This window comes from Anthonomus grandis, chromosome 9 (genome assembly GCF_022605725.1).
Source record: "Anthonomus grandis grandis chromosome 9, icAntGran1.3, whole genome shotgun sequence".
Classification (NCBI taxonomy): domain Eukaryota; kingdom Metazoa; phylum Arthropoda; class Insecta; order Coleoptera; family Curculionidae; genus Anthonomus; species Anthonomus grandis.
Window position 1 is genome coordinate 19047005 of NC_065554.1, and position 27726 is coordinate 19074730.

Sequence of the window (27726 nt, forward strand, 5' to 3'; positions counted from 1 at the left end):
TAGTCTGATCAAGAAAGGTACCAAAATTACATGATGCTGAAGAGGTCTTTAACTGTACCATTCAGGAATTACCGAGACCTGAACGGTATAGTAATTTTCTAAAACTGACTTTCATTAGACTTTTTAAAAGTTTGAATGCCTCTGTGCCTATTAAGGTTATGCAAAGTAAACCTATTTCATTTTACTCTGAATAATTGCTGCATGTGCTCCTTGTATGACTCAAAACCGCCTCCAACCGAATTATGCTCGAGCTCAAACATGCTCGATGGATCCAACGAATAACTTCATTTTAACCTCTTTTAGACTCGTTACTATAGGCGGGCGCCTGATTCGTCATTAAAATATTGTGTATTCATACAAAAATAAAAGCCTTTCCTTAATAGAGATTTTATTAACTTTGCTTCAACTACATAATAATAGGAATTTAATTATTAACTTATTCAACATGATCAACATACTGACAGCAAAAATCAGTGTTGCGCAGCCAATCATTCAGTTGATAAGTGTTACTGACACTTTGAAGGCTTTAGCACGTTTAAGGCTTTAATGTTGTTATACTGATCGTCAGCGATAATCTCTTTTCCAGAATGTCTTATCAGAGGTGCCCCTGGTGTACCCTTTGACGAATAAACCGCAAAATAGAATATTGGTGGGGCAGCTATATGCCTCACAGCTTTGTTATACCCAGTTCTATATCAAAGAAACTCATTCCTAGGATATTTTCCCCCACATTGTCCATTCACCTTTTCCAGAAAAGGAAGACCATCGTCACTCTGCATGGTCTTAAGATCAGCAATGAACCAAGCAATATTTTTATATTGATCTGATCTTCTATATACCGTTATATCGGAAAATACTTGAAGCAGGCTCCAAAATCTTTACAAATCTGAAAAATGAATTCGAACAAAAACAGTTACCTCAAATATAAAGTGCTATAATGTATTTAAAATGATGTTATGGAAGCTAAAAAGGTCCTCCTGCATAATACAGGGCGCGGCATAATTTTCTCCCTGTTTTTGAGGCTTAATAAAAGAAATGTTATTTGAAATACAAAGATTTTATTTTTTTATTTTAAAAGTACATTTAAAACATTTTTGTCCTATGTGGTTTTGAAGAGAATATCTGGCAAGTGCCGTCCACCATTATCGAAGCACTGGTACAAGCGACTTCTGAAGTTTCGCATAACTCTTGCAAGCATTTATTGGGATATTCTGCGAATTTCCAGGCGGATTGCATCCTTTAGTTGTCTAATAGTCGTTGGACGATGTTTGAAGACTTCAGCTTTTAGGTAACCCCACAGAAAGAAGTCGCAGGGCGTTAGGTCGGGCGAGCGTGCAGGCCAAGAAATATCGCCTCTCAGGGAGAGCAAACGTCCGAGGAACATTTCTCTCAATACTTGCATTGAAGCTCGAGATGTGTGAGCTGTTTCCCCATCTTGCTGAAACCAGGCATCTTGCACATTGAGTCCTGCAAAGGCTGGGGCGAAAAAATTGTAAATCATCGCTATATAGCGTTCCGAATTGAGAGTAACAGCGTGATTTTCTTCTTCAAAGAAGTAAGGGCCGATTATCCCCATTTCAGACACGGCGCACCAAACTGTCATTTTCTCACTATGTAGCGGCTTCTCGTGTATCTCTCTCGGATTATCAGCGGCCCAATACCGAAAGTTTTGCTTGTTTACCCAGCCAGACAAGTAAAAATGTGCCTCGTCACTAAAAAAAACTGCGCCCTCAGGTAAATTTTGAAGCATAATTTCACAGGCAGCACGTCGATTGTTCCAATCACGTTCTGATAATTCCTGTGCCAGAACCATCTTGTATGGATGAAAACGAAGATCCTTGTGAAGACTTCTTCGCACAGTGCGGTCAGATAAACGAAGGGCAGCTGCGTGTCTCCGTGCAGAACGTCTAGGTGACCATAAAAATCCGAGCCGTCCGTGGCCGTCCACCTCCTTTTTTGATAACAGATCCAGTTTCTCTGAAGTTCTTGACCCACAACACAATTGATTTTCGGTCCGGGACTCCTTCATTTCGCGGAATTTGAAACCTTATCCGGAACGCTCGTTGCGCAGCAATAACTGACCTATTTTCGCGGAGGTACACTTCCACGGCGAATGCGCGCTGTGCGTTGGTCCACATGATGCTTCAGACTAAAAGATGTTTAAACAAAACTTTCGAGTCCAAGTTCCGAGTCCAGTTTCCCAGTTTCCCCCCGAGTCCACAAACTTTCGAGTCCAGTTTCCCATACGGCTCTTAGTGGCGGTACCCCCACTATTCTGCGACGCCGCACGGCATTACGAGGGAAGGTTAAAAATAGGGAGACAGTTATGCCGCACACTGTAGATCAACATCTTCCATCAAAATGCGATTATTTCAACATCAAATTGTCTTTAAAATTGACACAATTAGTTGGATCGTAAAAGATTTCTAATATATTATAACAGTCGAGATGATAAAAAATATACAGTATTTTTTATATTTAAACAAAAAGTACCTACTTAAGTAATTAAGAAGTTGCAAACCAAATAGAGAGAGTCATATTTCTAAACTGGCAACGACATTACGCTTATTAAATGGCACTGTTTGGATAAGAAAATAAACTAAAAACCTTATTTATACTTGTTTAAAATACAATTAAATCCCCTCTTAAAACGTTTTAATATGACACTAAATTAAATATTTGTTGTGCTTGTTTAGATAACAGACGAAACACAAGAATACAATTTCACTTTTAATGGCTTTATAATTATTATACTTGATATTTATTGTTATTAAATTAATAGAGAAAAATGAGTTTTTGAATTTGCTTAACGATCTCAGTTAAATCACTTATGTACAAAGCCACCGTTGTGTAAGTACAATTAGGACGTTTCATAATATTTTAATAACAAATAGGGGTTTATTTAGGAATGTTTTTAGGCCCTCCGATGAACAATAACAATTTCATGATGTCCCCCATGAATAATATGTATTCGAAACCCATGCCGGTGAGCGCCGGTAAAGTGTATCCAGTGGATCAACCCATGGTGTTTAATTCACAAAACCCTAACGCACCTCCTATTTACCCATGTGGAGTTTGTCATAAAGAAGTAAGTATTGTTGGTTTTTTTATATACTTATTATATGGTGTGAAATCATTTTTTAGTAATGATAGCATAAGCTGAAAGGTTGTCAGTTCGCTTTTTTACTTTTAAACTCGTTATTATTGTTACCAGTCCATAGAATAAAATTCTTTATCGGAGCTGTATTGTATGACGTGTTGAAGTTTCTTATATTCAAACACTTATCCTTGTATAAAGTTAAAGAATATTATCACCAATAAGGCTTAATACTCAATAACTCAATTTGAAAATAATAATAACTTTGTATAAAATTAGTTATTCATTTGTAATGTAACATATGAATTAACTTATGTCTCGTAAATCAAAGGAGAACAACACAAAATCTCGGTCTCAAAAAATTCTTTAATTTGTAAGAGTGGTGACACGTGTTTCTCTCCTAAGAGCATCATGAGACCTAAAAAATAATCTAAACAAAACCAAATAAAATTACAAAAAGACCTTAAAGTAAAACAAAAAAATATACCTCAAGAAGGTTAAAAACACGCCCGGCTGGGTTAAATATACACACACACTGAACGGTAAAATATAAGTTTAAAAAACTGACGTCACAAATATATAAAAAACAATAACATAGAACTTGAATACAACAAAATAATAAAAAAGTAAAAAGGAACTATCGAGATTTGAAGCTACAACCTTGCAGCAAGACTGTTACCGTTTGCTGCGTTGACCGCTAGGCCACACCGAGGGGACTACAAGATGTTATTAAAAATGATCCTCGGCTCAAAATTAAACACGTCGTTAACGCAAGTTAAAACTGGACTCTTCTTCGCTCTTGTAATCTCTAGCTTCTCTAGAATATCCAGCTTTTTGCCCTTCTGGCAGTCATGAACCACTGCCACATTATTGGGGTAGGAAAAATTATGACCTGTTGACAATAAATGATTGGCAAACGCTGACTTAGTCTCAACAGTATCGGTGGCTTTAAACTTGTTCACCAGACCTAGATGTTCTTGTACCCTTGTTGAAATTTTCCTCCCGGACTGTCCCACATAAATCGTAGGGCAATCGGCACAATGCAAACTATAAACTCCAGATTTCGAAAGCGAATGGCTTATCCAATGGTTTAACCAGATTTCGCTTTACGGAATTAGAAGTCTTAAAAGCGATTGAGATGTTAAAAGATTTAAAGAATTTCGCCACCCGCTGGGAAATACCTCCAAAGTAAGTTAAACATCTAAAATTTTTATTATTAAGTTCCCTTTCCTCCTGATGTCCAATGTGGTACGAAAGTTTGTACTTATTAAAAAACTTAAAATATAGTTTTTTGAAACTTGATAGAGGGAAGTTATTGTTGATTGCAATAGATTGTAATATATTGTACTCTTTTTTAAAGGCTACATTGGAGAGAGGTAAATTAAATAATCTATAGAAGAATGAGTTAAGAGCAGCAAACTTGTGTTGGCCAGGAGAAAGGGAATTAAATTGGATAATATTATCCGTAGCGGATGGTTTTCTGTACACTTCAAAAGTTATTCTATTGTTGTACCTAGTCAGAAGTAAATCCAAAAATGGTAAAGTCTTATTAACTTATTTTTCCAAAGTAAAAATTATGTTACTATGAAGAGAATTTACGAAATTCAAAAATCCCGCCAAATCATCGTCGTTTCCTCTCCAGACTAAAAAAATGTCATCGACATACCTTTTGTATGTAATTATAAATTTAAAAAACTTACTAACCATAATTTGATTTTCTAAATGGCTCATAAATACTTCGCTTAAGAAAGATGAAAGGCATGAGCCCATAGCGAGTCCTGCTGATTGCGTAAAAAATTTTCCATTAAATTTAAAAAAGTTTTGTTCCAAAACCAGCGATAAGAGACATACGAGGTTGTCTATAACTAACTTAGGGAGATTGGTGGAGTTAAGCAATTCTTCAACTAACGTCTCACATTCTGAGGCGGGTATGCTGGGAAAGAAATTTACTTCCAGGGAAATCAAAATAGCATTATCGGGTATACTAATATTTTTTACAAAATTTGTGAATTCTATGAATTTTTGATCGAAAATTCATTTTGAAATCCTGTTAATATCCTGAGAGTAGTGTTAAGCCAAGAGGACAGTCTATAGCAGGGCGAACTGACGAAAGAAACCACTCGCCTCATAGGAATACCTTCATGTATTTTTGGTAAGCCGTACAGTCAGGGAGTTCTAGGGTTCATAGGGTATAGGCTGGCTTTATTGGACTCGAAAAACTCTTAAGTTATGAGGCAACGGTCCAGACAGCTCTTAAATTTGTTAAAAATGCTAGGAGTGGGATCTTTATCGAAACAAAATCATCGCCAGATAAAAATTCCGAAACTTTATCCACCTAATCAGCCTTATTCATGACTACCAGACAAGCGCCTTTGCGTGCCTTAGTTATTGAGTGTTGTTATTAGTTGTTATTTATTTTGAGCCGGGACTCATTTTTAATAACATCTTGTATTCCCCTCCTTTCTTTTCAAGCTATCGCATGAACGGTGTGGCCTAGCGGTCAACGCAGCAAACGGTAACAGTCTTGCTGCAAGGTTGTATGTTCAAATCTCGATAGTTCCTTTTTACTTTTTTATTATTTTCTTGTATTCAAGTTCTATGTTATTGTTTTTTTATATATTTGTGACGTCAGTTTTTTAAACTTATATTTTACCGTTCAGTGTGTGTGTATATTTGACCCAATCGGGCGTGTTTTTAAGCTTCTTGAGGTATACTTTTTTTGTTTTACTTCTGGTCTTTTTGTAATTTTATTTGGTTTTGTTTACATAATTTTTAAGGTCTGATGATGCTCTTAAGAGCGAAACACGTGTCACCACTCTAACAAATTAAAGATTTTTTTGAGACCGAGACTTTGTGTTGTTCTCCTTTGATTTATTTATATCAGGGTCTCTCAGAGAATATGGACGACTTCTTTCATTATGTCTCGTATTTTAAATCCTAGCTGTGTGAATCATTTTATTAGTAATTTAGCTTTATAAGTTTTTCTTGGTATAACTGTCAACTAAGTTTAAATTTCTACGGACGGATTGTAGTGTATTTTTTGAAATATTTATTTTATTTCACTTTACTTTACCTTAATACCCATTTATTCGATTTTTGTATTAAAATTTTCATATTTAGGTTCACGACAACGACCAAGCGATCCTCTGCGAGAGCGGGTGTAACTTTTGGTTTCATCGGGGCTGTACGGGCCTAACGGAGCACGCTTTCCAACTGTTAACAGCCGAAGTCTACGCGGAATGGGTCTGCGACAAATGCCTCTCGACCAAAAATATACCGTTGGTCAAGTTCAAACCTTAGTATCCCCCTATTTTCGTAAGGAGCGTATAGGAGATAAATAGCCTGGCCAGGTTGGAGGTATAAAACGGTCGAAGGTGGGCAATCTTGAGATTTTTTTTTTAATATAGCGTTATTAAAATTATTTATTTAAAAAATTATATCTTACAAGCAAATCAAGTCATAACTATTTTATAATAAACTTTTGTTCGTGATTAAGAAGACTGATACACTGTATAAAACAAACATTTATTTGGAAAAAATTCAAGACACAATCTGCTTTGTCATGCCATATTCGCAATAATCCCTTGACAAACGATTCTAATCTTATTTTTTAACGGGCTTCACAGAGTGTTTTTTGTGTATTTTAGCTTTAGTTTGATTTTTGCCATCCTTCGACCAAGTAATCACAGTAGTTTAATCATGTACATACAATGTTTATGAAAAAGACTTATTTTTCCTGTATCTATATTATAATTTGCTGGTATACGGGGTGTCCCAAAGTCGCCGTTATAATAATGAAAACTATGCTTTACCTATTAAATTTCAGATACGAACTATTTAGTGTAATAGTCTTTGTGATTTATAGGGTATTTAAATTTTATAAAACTTAAAGTAAGTTGTCCAGGGACAAATTGTCAATTGACTGATATCTTTGGTTAAAATAGTTTTACTTACAATAACTGATGCGAGTAGAAACCTTGGGATAATAAGGTATAAAATTTCTACGATTATAGTAAATTTGTTGAATATTCAGTAATGATCACTTATAAATTAAGATTAGGCCTTGATGCATAGGAATTTGTTTCGAACTAGTAATAATTAGTAATACTAATGTCTGGACCACATTAAAATTCAAATTTTTAACATCTGGATAGCACCCTGTTTATCCTTTTAAATTCGGCATAGAAGATTTAAAATAATGTGATAAAACAAGGGAGTAATCATCTAGGCGCTCAAGAATTAAGAGCTTAAATTGGTCCATAGGACATTATTGTGAATATAGAGGGTGGTTTTGTTATTTTTTCATAAATAGAAGGCCCCTGTAGCTTCGTCTATACTTATTTTTCTTTTGAATTTTGCTGGTATAATTCACATAGTACAACTTATGCTAGAAATGTATCTACAAAAATTTAGTTCCAGGATCGGACTAGAATATTTAAGTATTTGTTTCTCTTGTAAGAAAAACCTTGTAGGAACAAAATAGGATAAAAAAATAATTTGGCACGCTCGCAGAAGTTGCTAAACAAAAAGTATACATTTGAATATGTTTTTTTAACTTCTTTTTGTAAGAATGTGTTTTACATGCATACCAGTGATTTTGCAATAAAGTAAATTGGTAAAATACAATTTTATCAGGCTTGAACTTACATTTTTTTACCATGATTTTTTTTTTACATAACATTTAAGTATTTCCAAAATAATTCGCATAAAGTAATTATGTATTAAGTTCCCTTTTTTCTTTCTTTTTACAAATTAAATTATTTTTAAATATCAAACCCTTACGGATACTGATACAATGTGAGTAAAAAAACATGTAAAATTTTGTTCAAATAGTAAATTTTCATAATGCATCCACCAGCATTTATACACTCTTCAGCTTGTTTATGCAAGTTTAACATAATATTTCTAACAAACGTGTTAAGGCTAACCTAAGCGTAATAGGTAGTAACGGGATCAATTAATTGTTGACTATTTTACACTACTATAAGCTTTTTCTTTTAAATAACCTCACAAAAATAGTCTACTGGGTTTAAGTCAGAGCATCTTGGCGGCCAAGAAACCGGCCCTCCAACCATTTGGAAATTTATTGTCTAGACATTAGATCCGCACCAAAATGTGCTGAAATACATTTCTCGTAAATTTACATGGTGCTCTAGTAGAAAACTAGAGCTAAAATTATAAGGCCAGTGAGTGCAATGAGTGAACATTTTTATTTGAAAGGACAGACGTGTGAACTTCGTGTACTACAATCACGATCTCGCGTATTGGGCCTCATCTAGAGATGGGAATACCGTTTCAAATTATGGCGCGGTTCCTGTAGCGACAGTTCCAAAGAAATACCGCGATTTAGTAACCGATATTTCCCGTACGGAGAGACGGCTCACGGCGGCGCTGCCACGGACCGGCGACTGTCTCCTTAATTAATAAACTTGTTCTTGGCTCGTTTAAAACGTACTTAACAGAATGAGTATAAGTGTTAAAAAATTATTTTTAAAATCGTATTTTAAAGCAATATTAAATTTAAAGCTATTTAAAAACATTTGTATCTAAAATTCTTCTTACGAGCTTATTCTAGTTTAATAATTTTGACTAAAAATACCTTTATTACTATTACTAACATTCCATTTAAAACCATTTAACATCCCATTTAAAAGGTTGCATTTTTTTTGCCTCACTAGCATATTTATATTTATAGTATAGAGTTCAATGATGCCGATACCGTGATCCGCCATTTGACACTTGGCGGAACCGCGATTTTGACGTATTTTTCCTACAAGGAAACTTTGATGGCCCAGGCGCGAATCGACATCGTAGTTCCTTCGGTTCCATAGTAACCGGTTACTTTATAGTTGTGGAGCGCGACAATACGTTCCTAAAAAATACCGCGGCAAAAATCGCGGTATTGAAATACCGACCCATCTCTAGCCTCATCAGTAAATAGGATTGGAGAACCTTCTATGCGCTTGTATCCATTACGAAAAAAGAAACTCTAGATACCTAATCTCCCTCTTGTAATCTTTGTACCTGTTGGATATGATACGGGCATACAATTTCTTTGCGAAGCACACACCATACAATGAAGAAGCAACACATGTTGGTGGTAATCTTCATTGAGCACCTATTCTTCTAACATTTGTCTTAGGATTTTCGCGTACAATGTCCTTTTTTTCTTCCTGGACCGCCGCTTTTCCATTACCGTCACAATATCCGTAAACAAAAATAATATCTGCATATTCAGAATTTGAAAATAGTGGCATTGATACATAATTCAGTAAAATAATTTAAATTTATGAAATAAGAGCAAGGAAAGATGAAAAAAATTTAAATCATTTTAATATAATTTTTTTACCAACTTCTTCGGGCGTGCTAAATGAGTTTTTATTTTATTTTCTTTACAGTTTGATGTAGTTTTAGAAGAGTTGAAACAAATAGCACAATTAAATCTACAGGGTGTTTTTTAAACATATATATATAAATATTCTAGTCCGAACCTAAAATTAAATCTTTGTAGATACACTACTAGCTTTAGTTGTACTAAGTAAATATTTCTTTTGCATCTCGCAAATACGTTCCTTGAATTATCACCACATTTAAAAATCGTGTACTTGCCTCTAGATCCTGATGCCGGCAAGAGGGGTAAATCTTAACATGCAAGGGATCTTTATATCTAAAAACGTGAAATTTTAATTAATTGATTACAAAAAAACGAATCTGAACATTTAATGCCAGATATTTTGAAACAGCCTTTTTTTTAGTGTGATTACTGCCTCATTCAGTTCAATTCAGGCTCACAACAAACAACATGCATACTTCTTAATCCAATTCTCATTTAATCTTTTGTCGCAATATTTTCCTCGGCTATTTTCGTTTTTTACAGAAACACTCTGATCAAAGTTTTCGATCGTAACAACAACAAATACGTTGTTAACACATCAACACCTAACGACCACGATTAACGATTGTATGGCAGAATTTTAAAAAGTCAGATGATCTGCACGATGTCGTCGTGCGAATTTACCGCCTCCTATTGGCCATATCGTAATGCGTTTTTGTGTCAGATTATTTGATTTATTCTGAGCTAATACGTGTATAGAAGAGGTGAAAATAAATCAAAAACCGCAATAAACTAAACTTGTCCTTGTGTGGACATAATGCGCTTTGATAAGTTACTTCTTATTTGTTAGAACGGTGATTTTGGGACAGCCCCTATAAAGCGCGGTTCTTGTTACAGTAAAACTTCTACGCTAATATCTGTTTAATTTTAATTGTACAAAACTACCTTATAAGTAGGAAGTAAATAAATTATACAGCATATTATATATGTGCCATTATAAAAACTACTTTTAGGGAATCATTAGTAAATTATTTTTGATAAATGGTTCATTAATGATTTCAAACTATTTTAATATGCCCCCAAGCAATATGTAATAATGTTTAAAACAAAGGATGCCTGGACGCATTAAAGTCAATTAAAAACGTAATGTAATGTTAAAGTAGCTGTTTTTTTATTGTTTCAATTTTAATCTCATCGATTAGAAAAAAAGGATAGAACAATTATGCTAAAATAATTTAATAATAAGCAATTCAACTCTGATAGATAGTGATATAATTTTAAAACTATTATACATTTAGGTATTGTTAAATCGATAAAATATCAGGTGTAAAGGCTATTAAGATAAACATTGAAATTTGCATTGCAATTACTTCTGAGCAGATTTTAAGTTTAACTGTTATAAATTATTTGTTTAATAGGGACCAATAATAATATCAAACTAATAAATGATACATTTTTCTTCAGATACAGCTTTATGGATGAAAATTTCAGTTTTTATTTTTCTAGTAGATACCTTATTACTGCATTGTAAATATAAATTAACGTATATATAATTAAATTGTATTTATTACTTAAATTTATGGATTTTGCTCTGTCTGCTCTACTATTATCGTTTTAATTATTTCGTGGTGAAATTGAAACGTGCTTAAATTCATACGTAAACCACAATGTTTTATGACTTTTTTTTATTTCTAGCAACGGTTGTGTAACATTTTGTATAAATTATTATAAATATATTGTACGTTCTGCAACTATTGACTTGTTTTATTTTACATTCACACCATTTGTGTAGTTACATATTAATAAGAAAAAGATGGCAAATATAGACTACTTCGCGATTATATAACTGATCCACAAGAGTAGTTTACCTCCAGGTTTGTATATTTACTATTACAATAATATACCAAGTTAAAATGTAATTACAATTCTGATTTATATCAGTGTATGTCAAAAAACAAACAACTTGCAAGGGAAAGTGGAGAATTAGCATTATTGGGGTAATAAAGTGATGAGTATTTTTAAAGAACGCACCACAGATGGCAGTCCTTTGTTAGACCCAATGGATGTCTAGGGATTCTCAGCGTTTGTCCATTTAGTAGATTTCTACTTTTTTGGTAGATTTTAATATATAACATTCTGATTTATATGAAATAATCTGATTAATATAAAAATAGTTTTTTTTTATATTAAAAAAAAACTATTTTTATGTGAATTATTTCTCGTGACCTCAGATTGTAACTTTGGTTAATTTTTTTGTTGGATACAGGTCAAAATAAAACAACTTCAGACAATCGATTTATATATTTTGTTCGACGTTTTGATTTCCATGAGATGTTTTCGTATATCTTTTAGAGCCTTAAGGATAAATTCATTTGATTTTGAAAAAACAGAAATGAAATTAAAAACACCCAAGTAATTAATAAGTAAAAAAGAGGACGTTGGCAATCTATGTAATTTCAACTTAATAAACAACACAAAAATAGAATAAATTAAGAACACCTTGTACATTGCATAAGATCCTACACAATGTGTGTTCCCAGGTATATTAAATCTATCCTAACCATATACAACTTATCAATATTTTCTTTGTTTCCTCCATAAAAAATTGAGAAGAACATTAGCTATTTGAAAGACGATGGTCTCATAGCTATTGTCCCAATTTATCTCCCAAGGTAGATAGATGGTTAAAACTTCAAAACTAGACCACAAAAATTCTATGCCTGTACTTTATTACAATCTTACAAATTATTATTAGTAACGAAGAGGATCTAGGATATAAGTAAGTGTATATACAGTCATTTCTTTTTGAAAGAATGTTTCTCATATCTGTTGTAACCTTTTGAATTTAGAAAAGTGTAGAAATTGTTTTTTTTTGTTTTTAGTTGTGATTTACACCTTAATAATCAAATTCTTGAAAAAAAATATTTTTTTTGCAAAATACTTACATTAGACTGAGGACAACTTACTTTTATAATTGAGCATTAATTATTACTTTTACTGTGTGCAAAAATATAAGATTTGACTATATTTGTGCTTTCGTGTACCTTTTAGAGTCCTAAGGATAATCTCATAGAAATCGAAACGTCGACCAAAATATATCTATAAAGTTCTTCTGAAGTAGTTTTCGTTTTGAACTAAATCCAACAAAAAAATTAACCAAGTTTAATTTTTATGTTAATAGACGTATAAAAATATAGTATTTTTACTGTTCCTTTGAACCCTTGTATGGGATTCACCGTAGTATCTCCCCGAGATTGGTCACATTTCTTTAATTTATTAAGGTTTATTGCTATTGTTATATACATGTCATGTTAAAATGACGAAGCGAGTTTATTTTATGCTGTGGAAGTTGGAAAGATGAGTTTAGAGGATCTTCTCTGGGATGGTTCAGCCCCAATCTATCGGATCGTGTACAGAGGGTGAAATTTGCTCTGAACTACAACAGGAGTTCCTCAAGGTTCTGTCCTAGGGCCATTTTTATTTCTTTTTGTTATATTAATGACATTGCGCTTATTGCTCCCCATAAAAGGAAAGGTTACTGTGTTTGCATATGACACATCACTTGGCAAGAATATCGTCTTAAAGGTGTTTCTCGATGCTGACTTTTAATTAATGGTGTAATGCAAATCGACCTTGTTTCAATCCCTGTCAATGTAGTTTATTTTAACAATATAGTCAACCATGTTTTTAGGACAAATAATAAAATTGATTTCAAGTTCAAGTGAAGCCACATCATAGATCACAACTGTTAAGTCACATAGGTTCAGAATTTGTTTTTGGGATTCAGGTGCTTTATCTCTTCAATGTGTATTGGAAGAGATAAAAGAGTTGGAGCCAATTGTATAGTACAATACTTATTATGGTGTGGTTACTTTTAAGATTTTCGCATTTTTACATCCATTCACCATCTCGAAATAAGACGGAGAAATTAAAATGTTCTAATCCCATTGGAACCAATGAAATCAACTTTTAAAAAAAACTTAGTCCAACTTTTAAAATTTTCTATACAATTTACTTTTAATATAATAAGAGATAAATTGACTTTCCAAAATTCATACCATTTACGTAATAAATGCACCATCTCAGAGTAGACACGAGGTTTTTTAACATTTACTTTTATATCGTCCACCAAAACCTCCGTTGTTAACGTCTGATTTTCAGCTTTCGTTTAATTTGAATGTGTAACAATTTTTCTACGTTTTAAGGTTTTAGACAATGACATGTCCATGTCGTCTTGCTCTATGGTTGGATCCTTTGATGTGAACTTTAAATCACAAACAGTTTTACCACTAACCAAAACTCGTATTTTATTCTCGACACGTGTTTCGCTAACGATGTTAGCATCTTGGGAAGAAGGCTAAATACTCAAGAAGTTTTAATCTTGTTTTAACTTGTTCTTCAAGTCAAGAAAGAATAAATCTATTACAAGGTCTGCAGAAAAGGATACACTTAGATTCAAATTAAAAAAAATCCAATAGGGTCTTTTTAATTTTTTTATTAAGGCTGTCAACTTAAAATTACTCATTTTCCTGGCTACGCATCCTAGCGTGTCCATTGGTTACCCTAATGCTCAATTGTTGCGCCCTCTCGACGATTTCTTTCCTCTTCTTTGCGGACACACCGTGAGCGATTTCCGCGCAATATTTGCGGTTTTGCATCATAAGGACTTCCAATTCCTAAAAAAACAAATGTTTCATATAAATTATATGGTATCCAAAGGTAATGGTTTCATGTTTTCTTGGTGGAAGAATCAGTTAAAAAATTGTCGACATTTTGCTGTTCAGGCGCAAATTACCTTCAAAACATCATGTAAAAATTGCTAATTATATTAATTTTTTTTGTGAAATGCGCACACCTCTTTTTTTATATAAAACATACTTCAAATTTGGTTAAGACATACATAAACAGGGGACTAGAAATATTCATATTTTTCCTTTACAAGGATGACTAAAAGGTTTTAAATTAGTACTGGATTTGCTTGTTCTATAGCAAACTATATTCACATCTGTCTTTTTAAATTCTTTATAAAAAAAATCTTTACATAAATGTATGTGTTATATATGGTTTTTTCAAATCCTTTTAATTACTTTACATATGAAGTACTTTAACAACTTTAAAATTATACAGTGTCAGTCAGCCAAATGAAATAAATTAGCTAATAAATACATGGGAGCGTGTTGGAAAAAACGCTCGAACACGTCGATTGGTTTTTATAGTTTCCGCATTTTTTTTCATAAAAACTTTTTATACAGGGTGTATCAGATAACGGTGGTCAATACCAACTTGCTTAGTTTAAACATAACACCCTGTATGTTAATTAATTTTTAGATTCCTCAGATCATTTTAGACATATTTTGTATACAATGTCCTATACCTTTCTTTGACTGTTTCGGAAATCTTAAGTAAAATTCAAAAAATAACATTTAGAAAAGAAAATTATTTATTTTTCAAGATTCTCTACAACTCACTTAATACTTCTTGCCCATTTAGGTCTTGGTAATGATAAAGCAAGCAAAAACTATTTCAGCATTCCTTTTTATTGATATGAGAATTAAAAAAAATTAAAACAGAAATGCACAAAATAACAATTCTACAGATGATTGGCTATGGAGATAATTCACGGACGCAAATGGAAGTAGCTCGCTTATTTCACGAAAAATTTCCAAATTTGCCGCCTTTAACCCAAGGGACAATTAGTAAAATAGGCAGGTAAAAAAAGCAGCTGCCAATGCAATAAGTGAGGATACCAAATTGGCTGTTATTCTTCAGTTTGAGGAACACCCACATACATCTACTCGGAAAGCAGTCCCAGTACTCAATATTAGCTATTCATCAGTTATTAGAATATTAAAAGAAAACAAAATGCATCCCTATAAAATTATACCCACCCAGGAGCTCAAGGAAGTCAATTTTGACAGGAGAATGTATTTTTGTGAACAAATGGTGGCAATGTTAGACAGCAATGTCATCCAATTAGAACATGTTGTTTTCTGATGAGTGCACCTTTACTCTTCACGGTCATGCCAATCGCCAAAATTGCCGCTATTGGTCCAGGGAAAATCCTTGCTGGACGAGAGAAGACAATACTGAATACCCTGAAAAGGTTAACGCGTGGGCAGGAATTATTGAAGATCAGATCATAGGTGCCTTTTTTATTGAGGGCAATTTGAATGGCGATAATTTTTTAGAATTGCTTCAAAATAATGTAGTGCCAACGTTGGCCAACTTGTATTCTGATCCAGGAAACCCACAAGTTCCAGCGAATATGATATGGGTTCAACAAGATGGAGCACCACCCCACTACCAAATAAATGTCTGGCAGTACCTCAACCAAATATTTCCAGATCGGTGGATAGGGAGGCGAGGATCGATGGAATGGCCAGCACGGTCTTCCGATCTGACGCCATTAGACTTTTTCTTATGGGGATATGTGAAAACTATTGTATACAAAACTAAACCCACTGACTTAGCTGACTTACGAAGACGAATAACCCTGGCAATTAGATCAATCACACCTGAGATGTTGAGTAACGTTAGAAGAAATTTCTATTTACGGGTAGGGTGTTGCCAAGACGTTCGTGGCGAGCATTTTAAACATCTCCTACATTGACATTATTGTTTAGATTTGTATTATGTATAAGTTTTTGAATATGTTGTAACAATTTTCGGCGAATAAATAATTTTCTTTTCTAAATGTTATTTTTTCAATTTTACTTAATATTTCTGAAAAAGTCAAGGATAGGTATAGGACATTGTATAGAAAATATGTCTAAAATGATCTGAGGAATCCAAAAATTAATTAACATACAGGGTGTTATATTTAAGCAAGTTGGTATTGGCCACCGTTATCTGATACTGCCTGTATAAAAAGTTTTTATGAAAAAAAATGCGCAACTATAAAAACCAATCGACGTGTTACCGCTCCCGTCTATTTATTAGCTAATTTATTCCATTTAGCTGACACAAACTGTATAAATCATAAAACACTTGTGTTTTTGTGTATTAGACGTATCAATTTTTTTTTAATGGTATACATTACAAATACCAAGAGAATGGTAATTACAAGCAAAGATGTGAATAAACTTAAAACTATATTGAAATAAAAATAAATAAGCATTAAAATCATGGACTTATTATCTTTTTAAGCAGCACTAGCCTTAACTTTGACTCAGACTCGGACATATTAAATAGGTGAACATATTCTACTAGGTAAATCACATATTGACAGGTATGCTAATAGTATTCACCCTAAAAAAGACTTCAAATGTGGTCTCACCACTGTCTTGTAAAAGTTTCTTTTTAGTTATGTTGGATTCTCTGAATCACAAGTGGTTTTAATATTTTATTTTTTAATGTCAAAATTATATACACTCAATTATAAGTCAAATTACACAAACAGCCACTGCTGTGCCTCTATCAACAAATAAAAAAAGTGTTAGTGCATCTTTTTTAGGCCAAATTGTTTTAAAAATTGATTAATCATAAAGCATTGATTCTTACAAGACTTTTATTTCTTAGAAAAGGGCAATTAGGATCTTGTCACTAGGATACAGGGAAAGCTGTAGAGTAAAGAGTTTCATACATATTTAGCACTGCCAGGTTTTTATATCTTTTAAGTGTCATGTACTTTAAAAAAAAGGCAAATTTTCTAGACAAAAATGGCACCTTAACTTTCCTTTACATAGACAAATAGCAACTGAGAGTGGTAAAATCTATTACACTGCCAAATAGGTTGAAAACAGATCAAAATTTTAACTTATTATGGAGCCTAATTCAACTAATAAATTGCAACACTTGAGGTGTTTGGTTTTAACACTCGAGGTTTTAATAATGTTGTAATATTTGATATAACAGGTATAAAAGAATGTTTTAAGTGAGGTGCATTTAAATGTTAAATGACTTCATACAAGAGACATATCCAACTTCCTGAAGTCCTCTTAACTTTGAACTACTTCATTAACATCTAATTAGTAACAAGTAATTTTGATACCAAGGTATTTAAAAGATGTTACTTCTGGTATTTGATTACCAACCATCTAAATATTTCTGTATAAAGTATTTCATAAAAAAAACCAATGTCATTGTAATTGTTTTGGTGAATTATAGGCCATATTAAAAAATTAGAATGGTGATGCTCTAAAAGAAAATATTAAATTTACACTTTATCTCATTTCCTTAAAAAGAATAATAGTTGTGTGTTAAATGGCATATTATTACCAAGACTAATGCTTAGTCAACATATGTAATAATAATGTTAACATAATTGGACAAGAGAACATTTAGTTTTAAAAATATTACTATAATACCAATTATAACCCTTCATGATTTTAATGAACTTATAACACTTCATTGATTTTAAGTAATTAGATAAAATAACACCATCCCTACATTCAGATCTCAAAACAATTGAGATGTATCAGATTCATCTCATACATTGTTTAATGAGACTACACAAACATTTAAATCTTAGTAGATGATTTAAGTTTGTTTGAGAGATTGAACTTTTTCTTTACTTTGAGTATGTTGCATCAAAAAAATTCAGATCATTTTATTTTTCTACAATTAGCTGATCCGAGGTGTTCAAAAATAAAACATGCAAAATTCTCATGCATTACAAATGAGACAACTCTGTTTATTAACCCTTCACTAATTCCATTAAATATAGGAAAACAAAGTCTCCACAGCAATGAATCTCACAAAGAGGTTGCAAAAGAAGTGTTGGAAAGTGTGAGAAATGTGGAAAAGTTCATAGATAAGTTTTTTTTTTAATTATATCTTATATTAAGAATCACTTTGGTATTTTACTTGCCTTAAGATTGTGTACAAGGACTTTCCTGAACCCAGTGGGCAACATATGACGGGTCTTTGCAGCTGAACCATAACCAATATTTGGCATCAAATATTGGCCCTTGAAGCGCCTCCTGACTCTGTTGTCAATACCCTTGGGTTTACGCCAGTTCCTCTACAAAATTTGAGGGTTTTATTTAAGAAAGTGGTTCTAACCTCACTTATAGACACCCCATTTGTAAACATAAGGATCTTTGGGGTTTAACAGGATTTTGACTCACCTTTAGCTTGGCATATCGGTCGGACTGATGCCTGATGAACTTCTTCGTACGTTTCTTGACGATCTCCGGTCTATAAACGGGCCTGATAGCCATTTTTAGCTAAAAAGTAAACACCGTTAATTTAACTATGTTTTAGAGTTTATTGTAGGGTTTGTGAAAGAAAATATGGTGGCGAACGTGAAGGCTGGATCTTCAATATTGTATTTAACATAATTTTAAGAAAATACACTTACCGATTTAAGGAAAATAAACCGATTTAAAAACTATATTCAAACTTGTTGTTGTTCTGCGCCCATGAAAAAGGCGAAAGGAGATGTCAAATCGTTAACGTCAAAGTTGTCAAAAGTTGACATTTTACAAATTGAAGTTGTTATTGGTAATTTCAATTTGTTAACCTAAGAAACAGAAATTTGTAAGATTTCTTACTGAATGGAACATTCAACTTTTTCCAATGATTTTTGCTCATGTATTGTTTATTTTGTGTATTACACGGTCTCTCTATTAAAATTTATATTTAACAGCTCAGTAGTATTATTCAATGTAGTGAGGTCCCATCAATTAGACATGAAAGATTAGATGTAACATTATGCCTACGTCAAAGCTAGTTGCTATTCAGCTAATCGTTCAATTAATTAAGTTAATTTTTTAGTATAGAAACACTGTGTGTAACCTTTTGGCATTTAAAGAAGTTTTTTAAAAGGAAGTTTTCTGAAGTTAGAGTTACTTTGAAATTTCGACATCTAAAGGAAATATAGTCAGCGGTCTAAGATACATACGTCAAAATGATTTAAGTAGCGGACACAGACTAACAAATCGGTTGCAGACGACCGACCTAAGCTGGGTTCTCGGTCGTTGGCAACTCTATTCAATAATTTTTTACCAAAAAACTTTCGTTTGTAGAGGTTTACAACCACCTGAAATCGATTTAGATATTTAATATTAATTGCATAAAAAATTTTTGTAATCCCTTGCGAATTTCAGGAGATACGGGCATTATATTTATTAAATAATAGGGAGCGCGGACTATGGTTGCTGGCAACCGACATATGCTGCGTTCCCGATTTAGTCGCTGGATATCGATCGGACCCTAGCTTCAATATTCGCAAAAAACACCAACAAACATCAAAACCCTTTACATTATTGTGGTATGTATGATAATATGTTACTTTTCAATGATAATAATATAATAAAAAACTTATCACCATTGTCTATTCATGATAACGTTGGGGGTGATTTTTCTCATGCTAATGAAGATACATTTTTTAAAGATCCCACTGACTTAGAACATCATTAATCTGTTAAAATTAAGTCAGTTATTGTTTGCTGAGTATTGTGTATAGGTGCCCTTCTGGCAGTTATACAGCTGTATGTCTTTGATACAATGGTATCAGCAATGTCTCCTATGTGTAACAATTGTTATTTTGATGAGTGTTACAAATGTGGATTTGTTAGCTGTTGTCTTGGTAAAGAGAATGAACTAATCAAATTCTGAATTTTGTTGTAATTTTGTCATAATAATGTTGAGCCAGATCGAACTCAATTAGTAAGAAGTATTAAATAATATACTTGAACAACCTTATCCCAGTCTTTTTACACATAGAGATTTTCATAACTTCAATAGGATGCTCTTTGATTCTTCTATGAATTACATAGACTTCAACTCAGTGTTAGGACAGGAATACAGGTATTGATGAGACCATTGATAAGAGTTGCACTGTCTCAGCTATTTGAGCAATTTACTTCTTTAAAAACAATTAGTTCTAATAGACTGTGCGAACTAAAAAGACAGTGTAAGAATAAAATTACTTGGCCAGATAATTATTACTTTGATCTTAACCATTATCCTTGCAGATATTACTGCAAGGATAGTGCAGATATTACTGTGCCAACATAGGTAATATGGCTATTCCTGTTGACAAGGCTCTTATAATTTATTAGTCTTCTAACACTTTATTAGCCCCTAGAGAAACTTCTTACTTTAAAGTAGTATGTGAATATGACATACCTACCTGTGTTGGCTAAAATTTTTAATATTTCTTTAGAAACAGGGGAATATTCAGCCATAAAGAAAACTGCAGAGGTGAGACTTCTTCCCAAGGTAGCAATGATCAATTCATTCAATGAGCCTAGACCTATAAGCACAGGGCCGTTGCTAGGGTATCTGCCACCCGGGTGCGAAAAAATTTTGCCGCTACTCCTTTACCCTACCGAATCCGGCCTTTGATAAACATTTGTAAATAAATAACTTGAAATAATTTAACATTAAAAAAAACAACATTTTAGAAACATAAACACTTTATTTTATATTAAATCATAATTTTATTTACAATTTATTTGTAATGTAATGTATTTACAAATAAGTTGTAATTAAATACAAACATTTAATTAATATACATACATTTAAGTTGTAATTAAATACATACATACATATTATTTACATACGCAACATGCACTTTATAATATGTACATGTATACATAAAGGGGCAGGTAGCTAACATATCCAATGATTATCCAAGTTTGATTTTCTCGCTTTTTTTAATGCAAATGTTTTAACAATGTTAGACACATCTATATTTTCTGCAATTTCTTTTTCAATACTAATTATTGATAAGTCAGAAAGCCTCTCTTGACCCATTGTGGATCGTAAATAATTTTTTATTATTTTGAGTTTAGAAAAGCTTCTTTCTTCACTAGCTACTGTGACAGGTAATGTTAAGAAAATTCTAATGGAAATTACTAAATTGGGAAAAACATAGATGAGGTTATTTACAAATAGGTAGGTAAGAACATTTAAGGCATTCATTTCAGAGGAAATATAGGGTGCAACATTATCAATTTCATCAGATAAATCTTGTAAAATTTTCTCAAGAGCTTCACATTTTGCAAACCTAATTGATTTTTCTGTTTGGAGAAAGCTATGTAGGTTGTTAAGAAAATTAAACAACGTATCATGTTGCTTCATTTGCTCGAATCTTTCTTCCAATTTTAATAATGTATCTAATATAACAAAATAAAAATTAATTTTAAACTGATCAACTGGATTTTTAGGGGCCTCGTCTACACACTCATAGTCAAATAAACGCTTTTTTGTTCGGGGTCTAACAATATTAATTGGAGGAAACGAAGGGTCGCAATCAATATCTTCGGCAACTTTTTTGGCCTCCTCTAAAATATCAGTGAAACCTTCGTCTGATCTAATACTAGATATATATGTTTTAGTCTGTTTTAAGATTAAAATAATATTAGGTAGGGCAACATCGGATTCCTGCATCACTTTACTTGCAATATTAATTTTTGTTAACACATTATACCATATAATAATGGAACAAATAAATTTAAACGACTTCATTTTTAAGAGTAATGAATTAGCCATAGTTTTGGTATCGGAGTCCCTGTTATTATTATTAAATTATGTCTAAGAACTTTCAGAGCATCTATTCGGCTTTCCCATCTAGTACTAGAAAGAGGTTTTAGTGTTAACGTTGGGATTCCATCTTTTAAAACTTGCCAACGTTTAGTTGATGCGGAGAAAAAAACGTAAAGTTCCTGCACAATAGCAAAGAAACTTGTAATTTCTAAAGATACTTTTGCAGCGTCATTAACAACAAAATTTAAGCTATGGGCTGCACAAGGCACGTAAAAAGCTCTAGGGTTCAATTCAATAATTTTTTTTTGTAAACCATTATTGCGACCCTTCATATTCGCTCCATTATCATATCCCTGACCCCTTAAATCGCCTAAACAAATGTTATGAGTCTCCAAAAAATCCAATAAAACATTAGTTAAGCCTTGTCCTGTCGAATCTGATATTGAAATGAATCCCAAAAAATGCTCTCTAATTTCGATTTCCTTTGATGTATTATTTAATAAAACAAACCTTATTACAATAGTTAGTTGGTCTTGATGACTCACGTCAGGAGTCGTATCCAAAATAATTGAAAAATATTTACTAGCATTTAACATAGATATAATGTCATGTCTTATTTGCTCTCCCAGAAGGAAAATTAATTCATTTTGAATATGAACACCTAAATAATGAGGCATATTTGATGGAGTTCTTTTAATCCTGTTAATGTGATCGCATATTGTTTCATTAAAATTGGCAATTGTTTCGATTAATTTTAAAAAGTTTCCGTTTTGTTGCTCGTATGTCTTGTTATTTTCACTTCTTAAACTCAAATTTTGACCGGCTAAACACTTGACAACATAAATTATAATTTTCAAAAGAAACCCATCTATCTTTTTCCATGTTTATTAATTTCTCGTTTAGTGAATCAGTTGTCGTTTTAGAAGAAATTGATTGTTTTAAATCAAGCCAAGATTTTGCATTACAAATATGCCCCTTTGACTTTTCATGTCTTTCTATAAGTTGACTTAAATGTCTCCAATCGTTATAACCCTCAACCAAACCACTACCACCAGAAAAAGTTTTAAATATTTTCCAAGGGAAACAATATACACAATCTTTTGATTTAGAATATACTAGCCCAACCCTCGGAATTATTTCTCCATTACACATTTTTTTTAATAATAAATAGATGAGAATCCTCTATTGTCTTTATTTAAAGGAAACGTCATATCAGCCTTCGTTAGTTGCGTAGGCCCTAACTCTATCAGAGTTAATTTAATTTTATCCAATAAAACATTTGGCCAATAGCCAGGATCCTTATAGACATTAATATTTTCAAAGCTTACTTCAGATCCTTGTTCTGCTAATAAAACATCACCTTACACTATAGTTTTGGTATTCGATGAGTTCTCCTTCTCTTCTCCGCTATTGACCATTATACATATAGTCTCCGTCACATTTTCATCTCGGGCTTGGGAATTTGATGGTTTGTCATGTGATCTTCTTGGGATTAAAAACGCTTGGAGTGAACTGCAAGCCTTTTTAGTTCATTCTTCTTTTTCACGCTTTCGTTTTCTGTACTGTGCTCCAGAAAGCTTTTTTCGATTATCAGACATCTATAATAAAACAAATCGAAAATTAAAATAAATCCAAGTTATCCTATATTTTGCCTGAATGAATAAAGAAATATATTTTTAACGTTTCAAATTAAAAAAAAAAAATATTAAGATTAAATGATACTTTTTTATTAAGCAAATAACTAATATTTGAAAGGTGAGTAGCCATACGGAATTAGTGGATGAGTGCGACTACTGGCTATTCATAACGCGTATCATTTTTTCATTTTTTCCTCCAAGTTCAAAATGAATTATTTTTTTTTTAGTTATTATATTATTTGACTCTAAATAAGTCAACATTACTTTTTAAAATAAAATTAATTGTGCTAACAAAAATTTTAAAAATCTCAAGAGTAAAAAAATTGGGAGATTTCTAATAAGGAGTATTGGTATCTAAAAAAAAAAAAAAATTCTTAAATTTCAGGAAAAATAAAAAAATAATATGCATTATAAATAGGCAGTAGGTTCAATAATCCAACATTTCCGATTGGCTACCCATTTTCCAAACATCCTATATATTTCAAAAATATAAAAACGATATTTAAATTTTATATGACAGCTCAAAAAAAATGTAATCAAATTAACGTATGTGTAGAGATACTTACCTTTTTAATTTTTACTGTCTGTTTTACCACAATATTAAACAAATGCTTTTAATAACGTTGCGATTTACACGACTACAGGCTACACGCTTAAAATTTAAAATGAAACAAGTGCACGCACTGCACGCATTTATATGCCTTGACCACAGACAAGTATTTTCCTGAAAAATCTTCGTCGCGACATATTTTTTCCAACTCGTTGCGACCTGAAGCGGACTGAAGCGTATATCTAGGTATACCTATTAAATTTGAATCGGAAATATAACTAATAATATTTAGAATGTTGTAAAGTAACTTTAATACATTAATTAATAATATTTACATATGTATAATATTTTAAAATAATATGTGTATACCAGTTTTTGAAACAAATTATTAAATTTTAAAAATATTTATTAAAAAAATATTTATTTAGTTTCTCTGACCTACCGCCCGGGTGCCCCACACCCCCTGCACCCCCGGATCGGAACGGCCCTGTATAAGCATTCTACCAATCCTTGGGATGATAGCGGAATACAGGACATACTGTATCCGTTCCGAATTTATTATTCTGAAGATGCAAGAGTTGATCATGATTACTGATTTTGTTGCACCTAGACACATATTGTCTACAATTTAGTTCAGTTTCAGGGCTTGTCATAGTACATCAACAGGACTTTACCAGCAAGGTTACCAGTGATATCTCCAAGAACATGGATGCCTTACTTATTTCCTGTCTTGTATTGCTAGACTACAGCAAGGCACTTGATCTCATCAATCATGAGATACTGTTGGCTAAGCTGCATTATATTTTGGCTCCGTTCACATTTGTGCTGATGACACTCAATTTATGTTTGGATTTAGGCCGGAGGATGTGAGCCTTGGACTGCATGTTGTGAATAGAGAACTGGCAGCTATTTTACAAGCAAGCATGGTTTTTTGCTTAAGGCAAGCAAGAGTGGTCACTTGATTAATGGATCTGAGTTCATTAAAGCCAAATTTAATATCTATAAAATTCCTGCCTTCATATAAATGGAATCTGTAGAACAAGCTAGAAATTTGGGGTTTATTTTTGATGAATGCTTAAATTTCTACCTGCATGCCTTGGATATATATCCTTCTATATTATCTATATATTCCTATATCTTAAAATAAAATACCTATACCCATTAAATACATACTTTCCCAACACATTAAATATTTTTTGGTTGATTCTCTCAATTTATCAGATGTTGTGTACTTCCTTGCAGCAGAGTTTAAAAGAAAAATGCTACTGGACCAAAGTTCTTATATGTGCTTTGTATATGAAGGATGAAAGCATTGATTGAATAATAGGAATAGAAATACTTTTAATTAGAAATACTATTATCCAATCAACGATGAAAGTTGGATCACATCACACTGTGGACCTTCATTTTAGCTTGTGTATTGAATTTTTAGGAATGACTCTCCATCTTACTTAATAGAGGGCCGTGGCCAGAAAGTACCTTACTTAATCTTAAGTAACTTTAGTCAGACAACCAGATTTCACATGTCTTCCCACCATCAGGGTGATAAATTCGAAGGCTGTTGTTTTTCTTAATAATTAATCTTTATTTAAAAACATTTACTCAAGGATTCTACAACAAATGATGCTGTACTCACTATAGTTTTATTTTTGTGTATTTGTATTGTTGGTTTTAGTTTAATTTCGAAATCCACTGTACATTTATGTTTGAATAGTGAAACAATAAAATCAATTGTGAATTGTGCTTTTCATAAACACCAATAGAATCCAAAATCAACTTGCCTTTGCTGTATTAGTGGTATCAAGGTTTACCTGGTTATTTGTGTTGTATTAATAACTTTCATTAATTTTAGACATCGCTCAACCTGCAGCAAAGTCATCAAGACAATAAGAAAAAAAAAGAAAAGTGGTGAACTTTTGTGAAAATTGTACGTTATCATTGCACATCTGTTAGCAATTTCTTGGAGACCATGAGCTCGGATAGTTCTGAGGATGAAAATCTGGACCTTCTTAGAGAAGCCGTCGATTCCCAGTTCTTTAATGAGTCTATGTTTACCGAGAACGCCAGTAAGGACCCCTCCAATATAACTCTGCTTCTTACTCTAGTTATTTTTACATTTTAGATAATGCAGTGAAAAATAGTGAAAAAACAATTCAAAAAAATTTACCTCCATCACTTAGGAAGGTCCAGGATGATGATGAGCAGTTTAATTTATTCAGAGTAACTCCTGAGTTCCAAATCTATGTTGCTAAACACTTGTCCAGAGCTTTAGAGGAAAAGTTACTGACATTATTAAAACCTATGAAATCCATTGAAAATTCTAAAGTTAAAAAGCACAAGTCTGGTGTTAAATTGTTTAGAGACTCTAAAAAGTTCCTTAAAATAGAAAAATATGATGCAAGTCTAGTTTTAAACAAACAAACCATTTCTGTAAAACCTAGGAAACATATTCAAAAAGTAGATGAAGAAGACATCAAATCCCTTGCCATAAGCCCAGAAATAATTTTAAACAAAACAGAAACTGAACACTGGTCCACGCGAAGTAAAGCTCCAGTTTATTCTTACAAAAGGGTCAGCAATGGTACCCTTACTCTAATTGAGCCCAAATTTCACTGACACTTAAACTTGCACTGTAACTGGCCAAATGTCTTCATTCAGGTTTAAAAGTTCCTAGTTTAGGGTCCGAGCAACCCAAAAGAAGAGATGAAAAAATAATCAAAGCTTTCTCTATTAAGCCTATAAATATGAATGGCTTATTGTAATATGCTAATTGGACATCCTTTGGAAAGTTTGTTTCTTACATTTTTAGAATTAACATCCAAAAGAAATTATTCAAGGCATTTAATATGTTTAATCCTAAACTTTTAGCCCAATATATCAACATTTTTTGTTTGTACAAATGATTTACCAAATAATGTTCAGAATGTTTTTTTCTTTGCTAATGACTTTAAATTCTATAAGCATAAAGTTAGTAAAAGTAAAGTTATTAGAAAATATTCAGTCTTTTTATTTGAAATTTCCTGATTGACCACGACAACTACATCCTATTACAGAGTTACAGTTAGTTGTCTTGTTTCATGTTGGTGGCTAATGTAATTTTTTGAGGTAAAATTTATGAACTAAGCAGCTTTTGATTTAATTTTTTGGATATGTGGAGTCCATGTTAAATGTTTGTGTATTATTATATTAAGTTGCCTAGTGTTTTCAACCTTTCTCGTAATAAAACTTTGTTGTTCATGAATAACTATTTTAGTAAAGTGAGTGATTTGGGACACTATAAAGGTCGGTTTTGTTGCCCAGTAACGCGAATATCTTTTTAATTTTAATTGTACAAAACAATTCGATAAGTAGTAAGTCAATAAGACATATCAGATACAGCTTTAGATGAAAGTTTCAGCTTTTATTTTTCTAGAAAAATACCTCATTACTGCATTGTAAATATAAACTAATGTGTACATATATAATTAAATTGTATTTGTTATTTAAGTTTGCAGAGTTTGCTCTTTATGCTTTACTATAAGGGCTTTAATTAAATGTTTTGTGATAAAATTGAGTATGTGTTTAAATTTATACACAAAACCACAATGTTATGTGACTATTGTCTTTATTTCTAGCAATGGTTGTATGAGATTTTGTATAAATTATTATAAATATATTATATTATATTCTGTAA

The 27726-nt window shown here is 32.3% G+C and overlaps 3 protein-coding genes and 1 long non-coding RNA gene across 8 annotated transcripts in view; 2 read left to right on the forward strand and 2 right to left on the reverse strand.

Annotated features, from left to right (window-relative positions):
* Positions 1-11185, forward strand: part of LOC126740276 (protein pygopus-like) — a 29490-nt gene extending 18305 nt beyond the window's left edge. For 3 of the 5 annotated variants that reach the window (XM_050446229.1, XM_050446228.1, XM_050446230.1), the window contains 2 exons: positions 2907-3088; positions 6218-11185. In XM_050446229.1, the coding sequence (XP_050302186.1) occupies positions 2907-3088; positions 6218-6397 (362 nt within the window). In that variant the 3' untranslated portion in view covers positions 6398-11185. The remainder of the gene's footprint in view (positions 1-2906; positions 3089-6217) is intronic. The other 2 variants (XM_050446231.1, XM_050446232.1) reach the window with 1 other exon arrangement.
* Positions 11186-13911: 2726 nt separating this feature from the next.
* LOC126740492 (60S ribosomal protein L32) lies at positions 13912-18871 on the reverse strand. The gene is made up of 4 exons (XM_050446522.1): positions 18733-18871; positions 18500-18598; positions 18241-18393; positions 13912-14107 (listed from the first exon to the last, which is right to left on the reverse strand). Exons 2-4 carry the CDS (start codon positions 18590-18592, stop codon positions 13949-13951), a joined length of 405 nt encoding a protein of 134 aa, XP_050302479.1. The 5' UTR covers positions 18593-18598; positions 18733-18871; the 3' UTR covers positions 13912-13948.
* Positions 18872-19470: 599 nt separating this feature from the next.
* LOC126740530 (uncharacterized) lies at positions 19471-27726 on the forward strand. Its single transcript, XM_050446603.1, has 3 exons — positions 19471-19644; positions 25906-26119; positions 26176-27726. Exons 2-3 carry the CDS (start codon positions 26023-26025, stop codon positions 26667-26669), a joined length of 591 nt encoding a protein of 196 aa, XP_050302560.1. The 5' UTR covers positions 19471-19644; positions 25906-26022; the 3' UTR covers positions 26670-27726.
* LOC126740531 (uncharacterized) lies at positions 20777-24298 on the reverse strand. The gene is made up of 2 exons (XR_007661936.1): positions 24070-24298; positions 20777-23464 (listed from the first exon to the last, which is right to left on the reverse strand). It is a non-coding gene; the product is annotated as an uncharacterized LOC126740531 (long non-coding RNA).

Bases quoted from the DNA above. Each gene is read 5' to 3' on its own strand.
- LOC126740492 (XM_050446522.1), bottom strand. From the start codon at position 18,592: ATGGCTATCAGGCCCGTTTATAGACCGGAGATCGTCAAGAAACGTACG. The intron at 18,394-18,499 runs GTGAGTCAAAAT...CAAATTTTGTAG, and splicing joins ACCGATATGCCAAGCTAAAG to AGGAACTGGCGTAAACCCAA. The intron at 14,108-18,240 runs GCAAGTAAAATA...TTGTTTTTTTAG, and splicing joins TCCTTGTACACAATCTTAAG to GAATTGGAAGTCCTTATGAT.
- LOC126740530 (XM_050446603.1), top strand. From the start codon at position 26,023: ATGAGCTCGGATAGTTCTGAGGATGAAAATCTGGACCTTCTTAGAGAA. The intron at 26,120-26,175 runs GTAAGGACCCCT...TTTACATTTTAG, and splicing joins TATGTTTACCGAGAACGCCA to ATAATGCAGTGAAAAATAGT.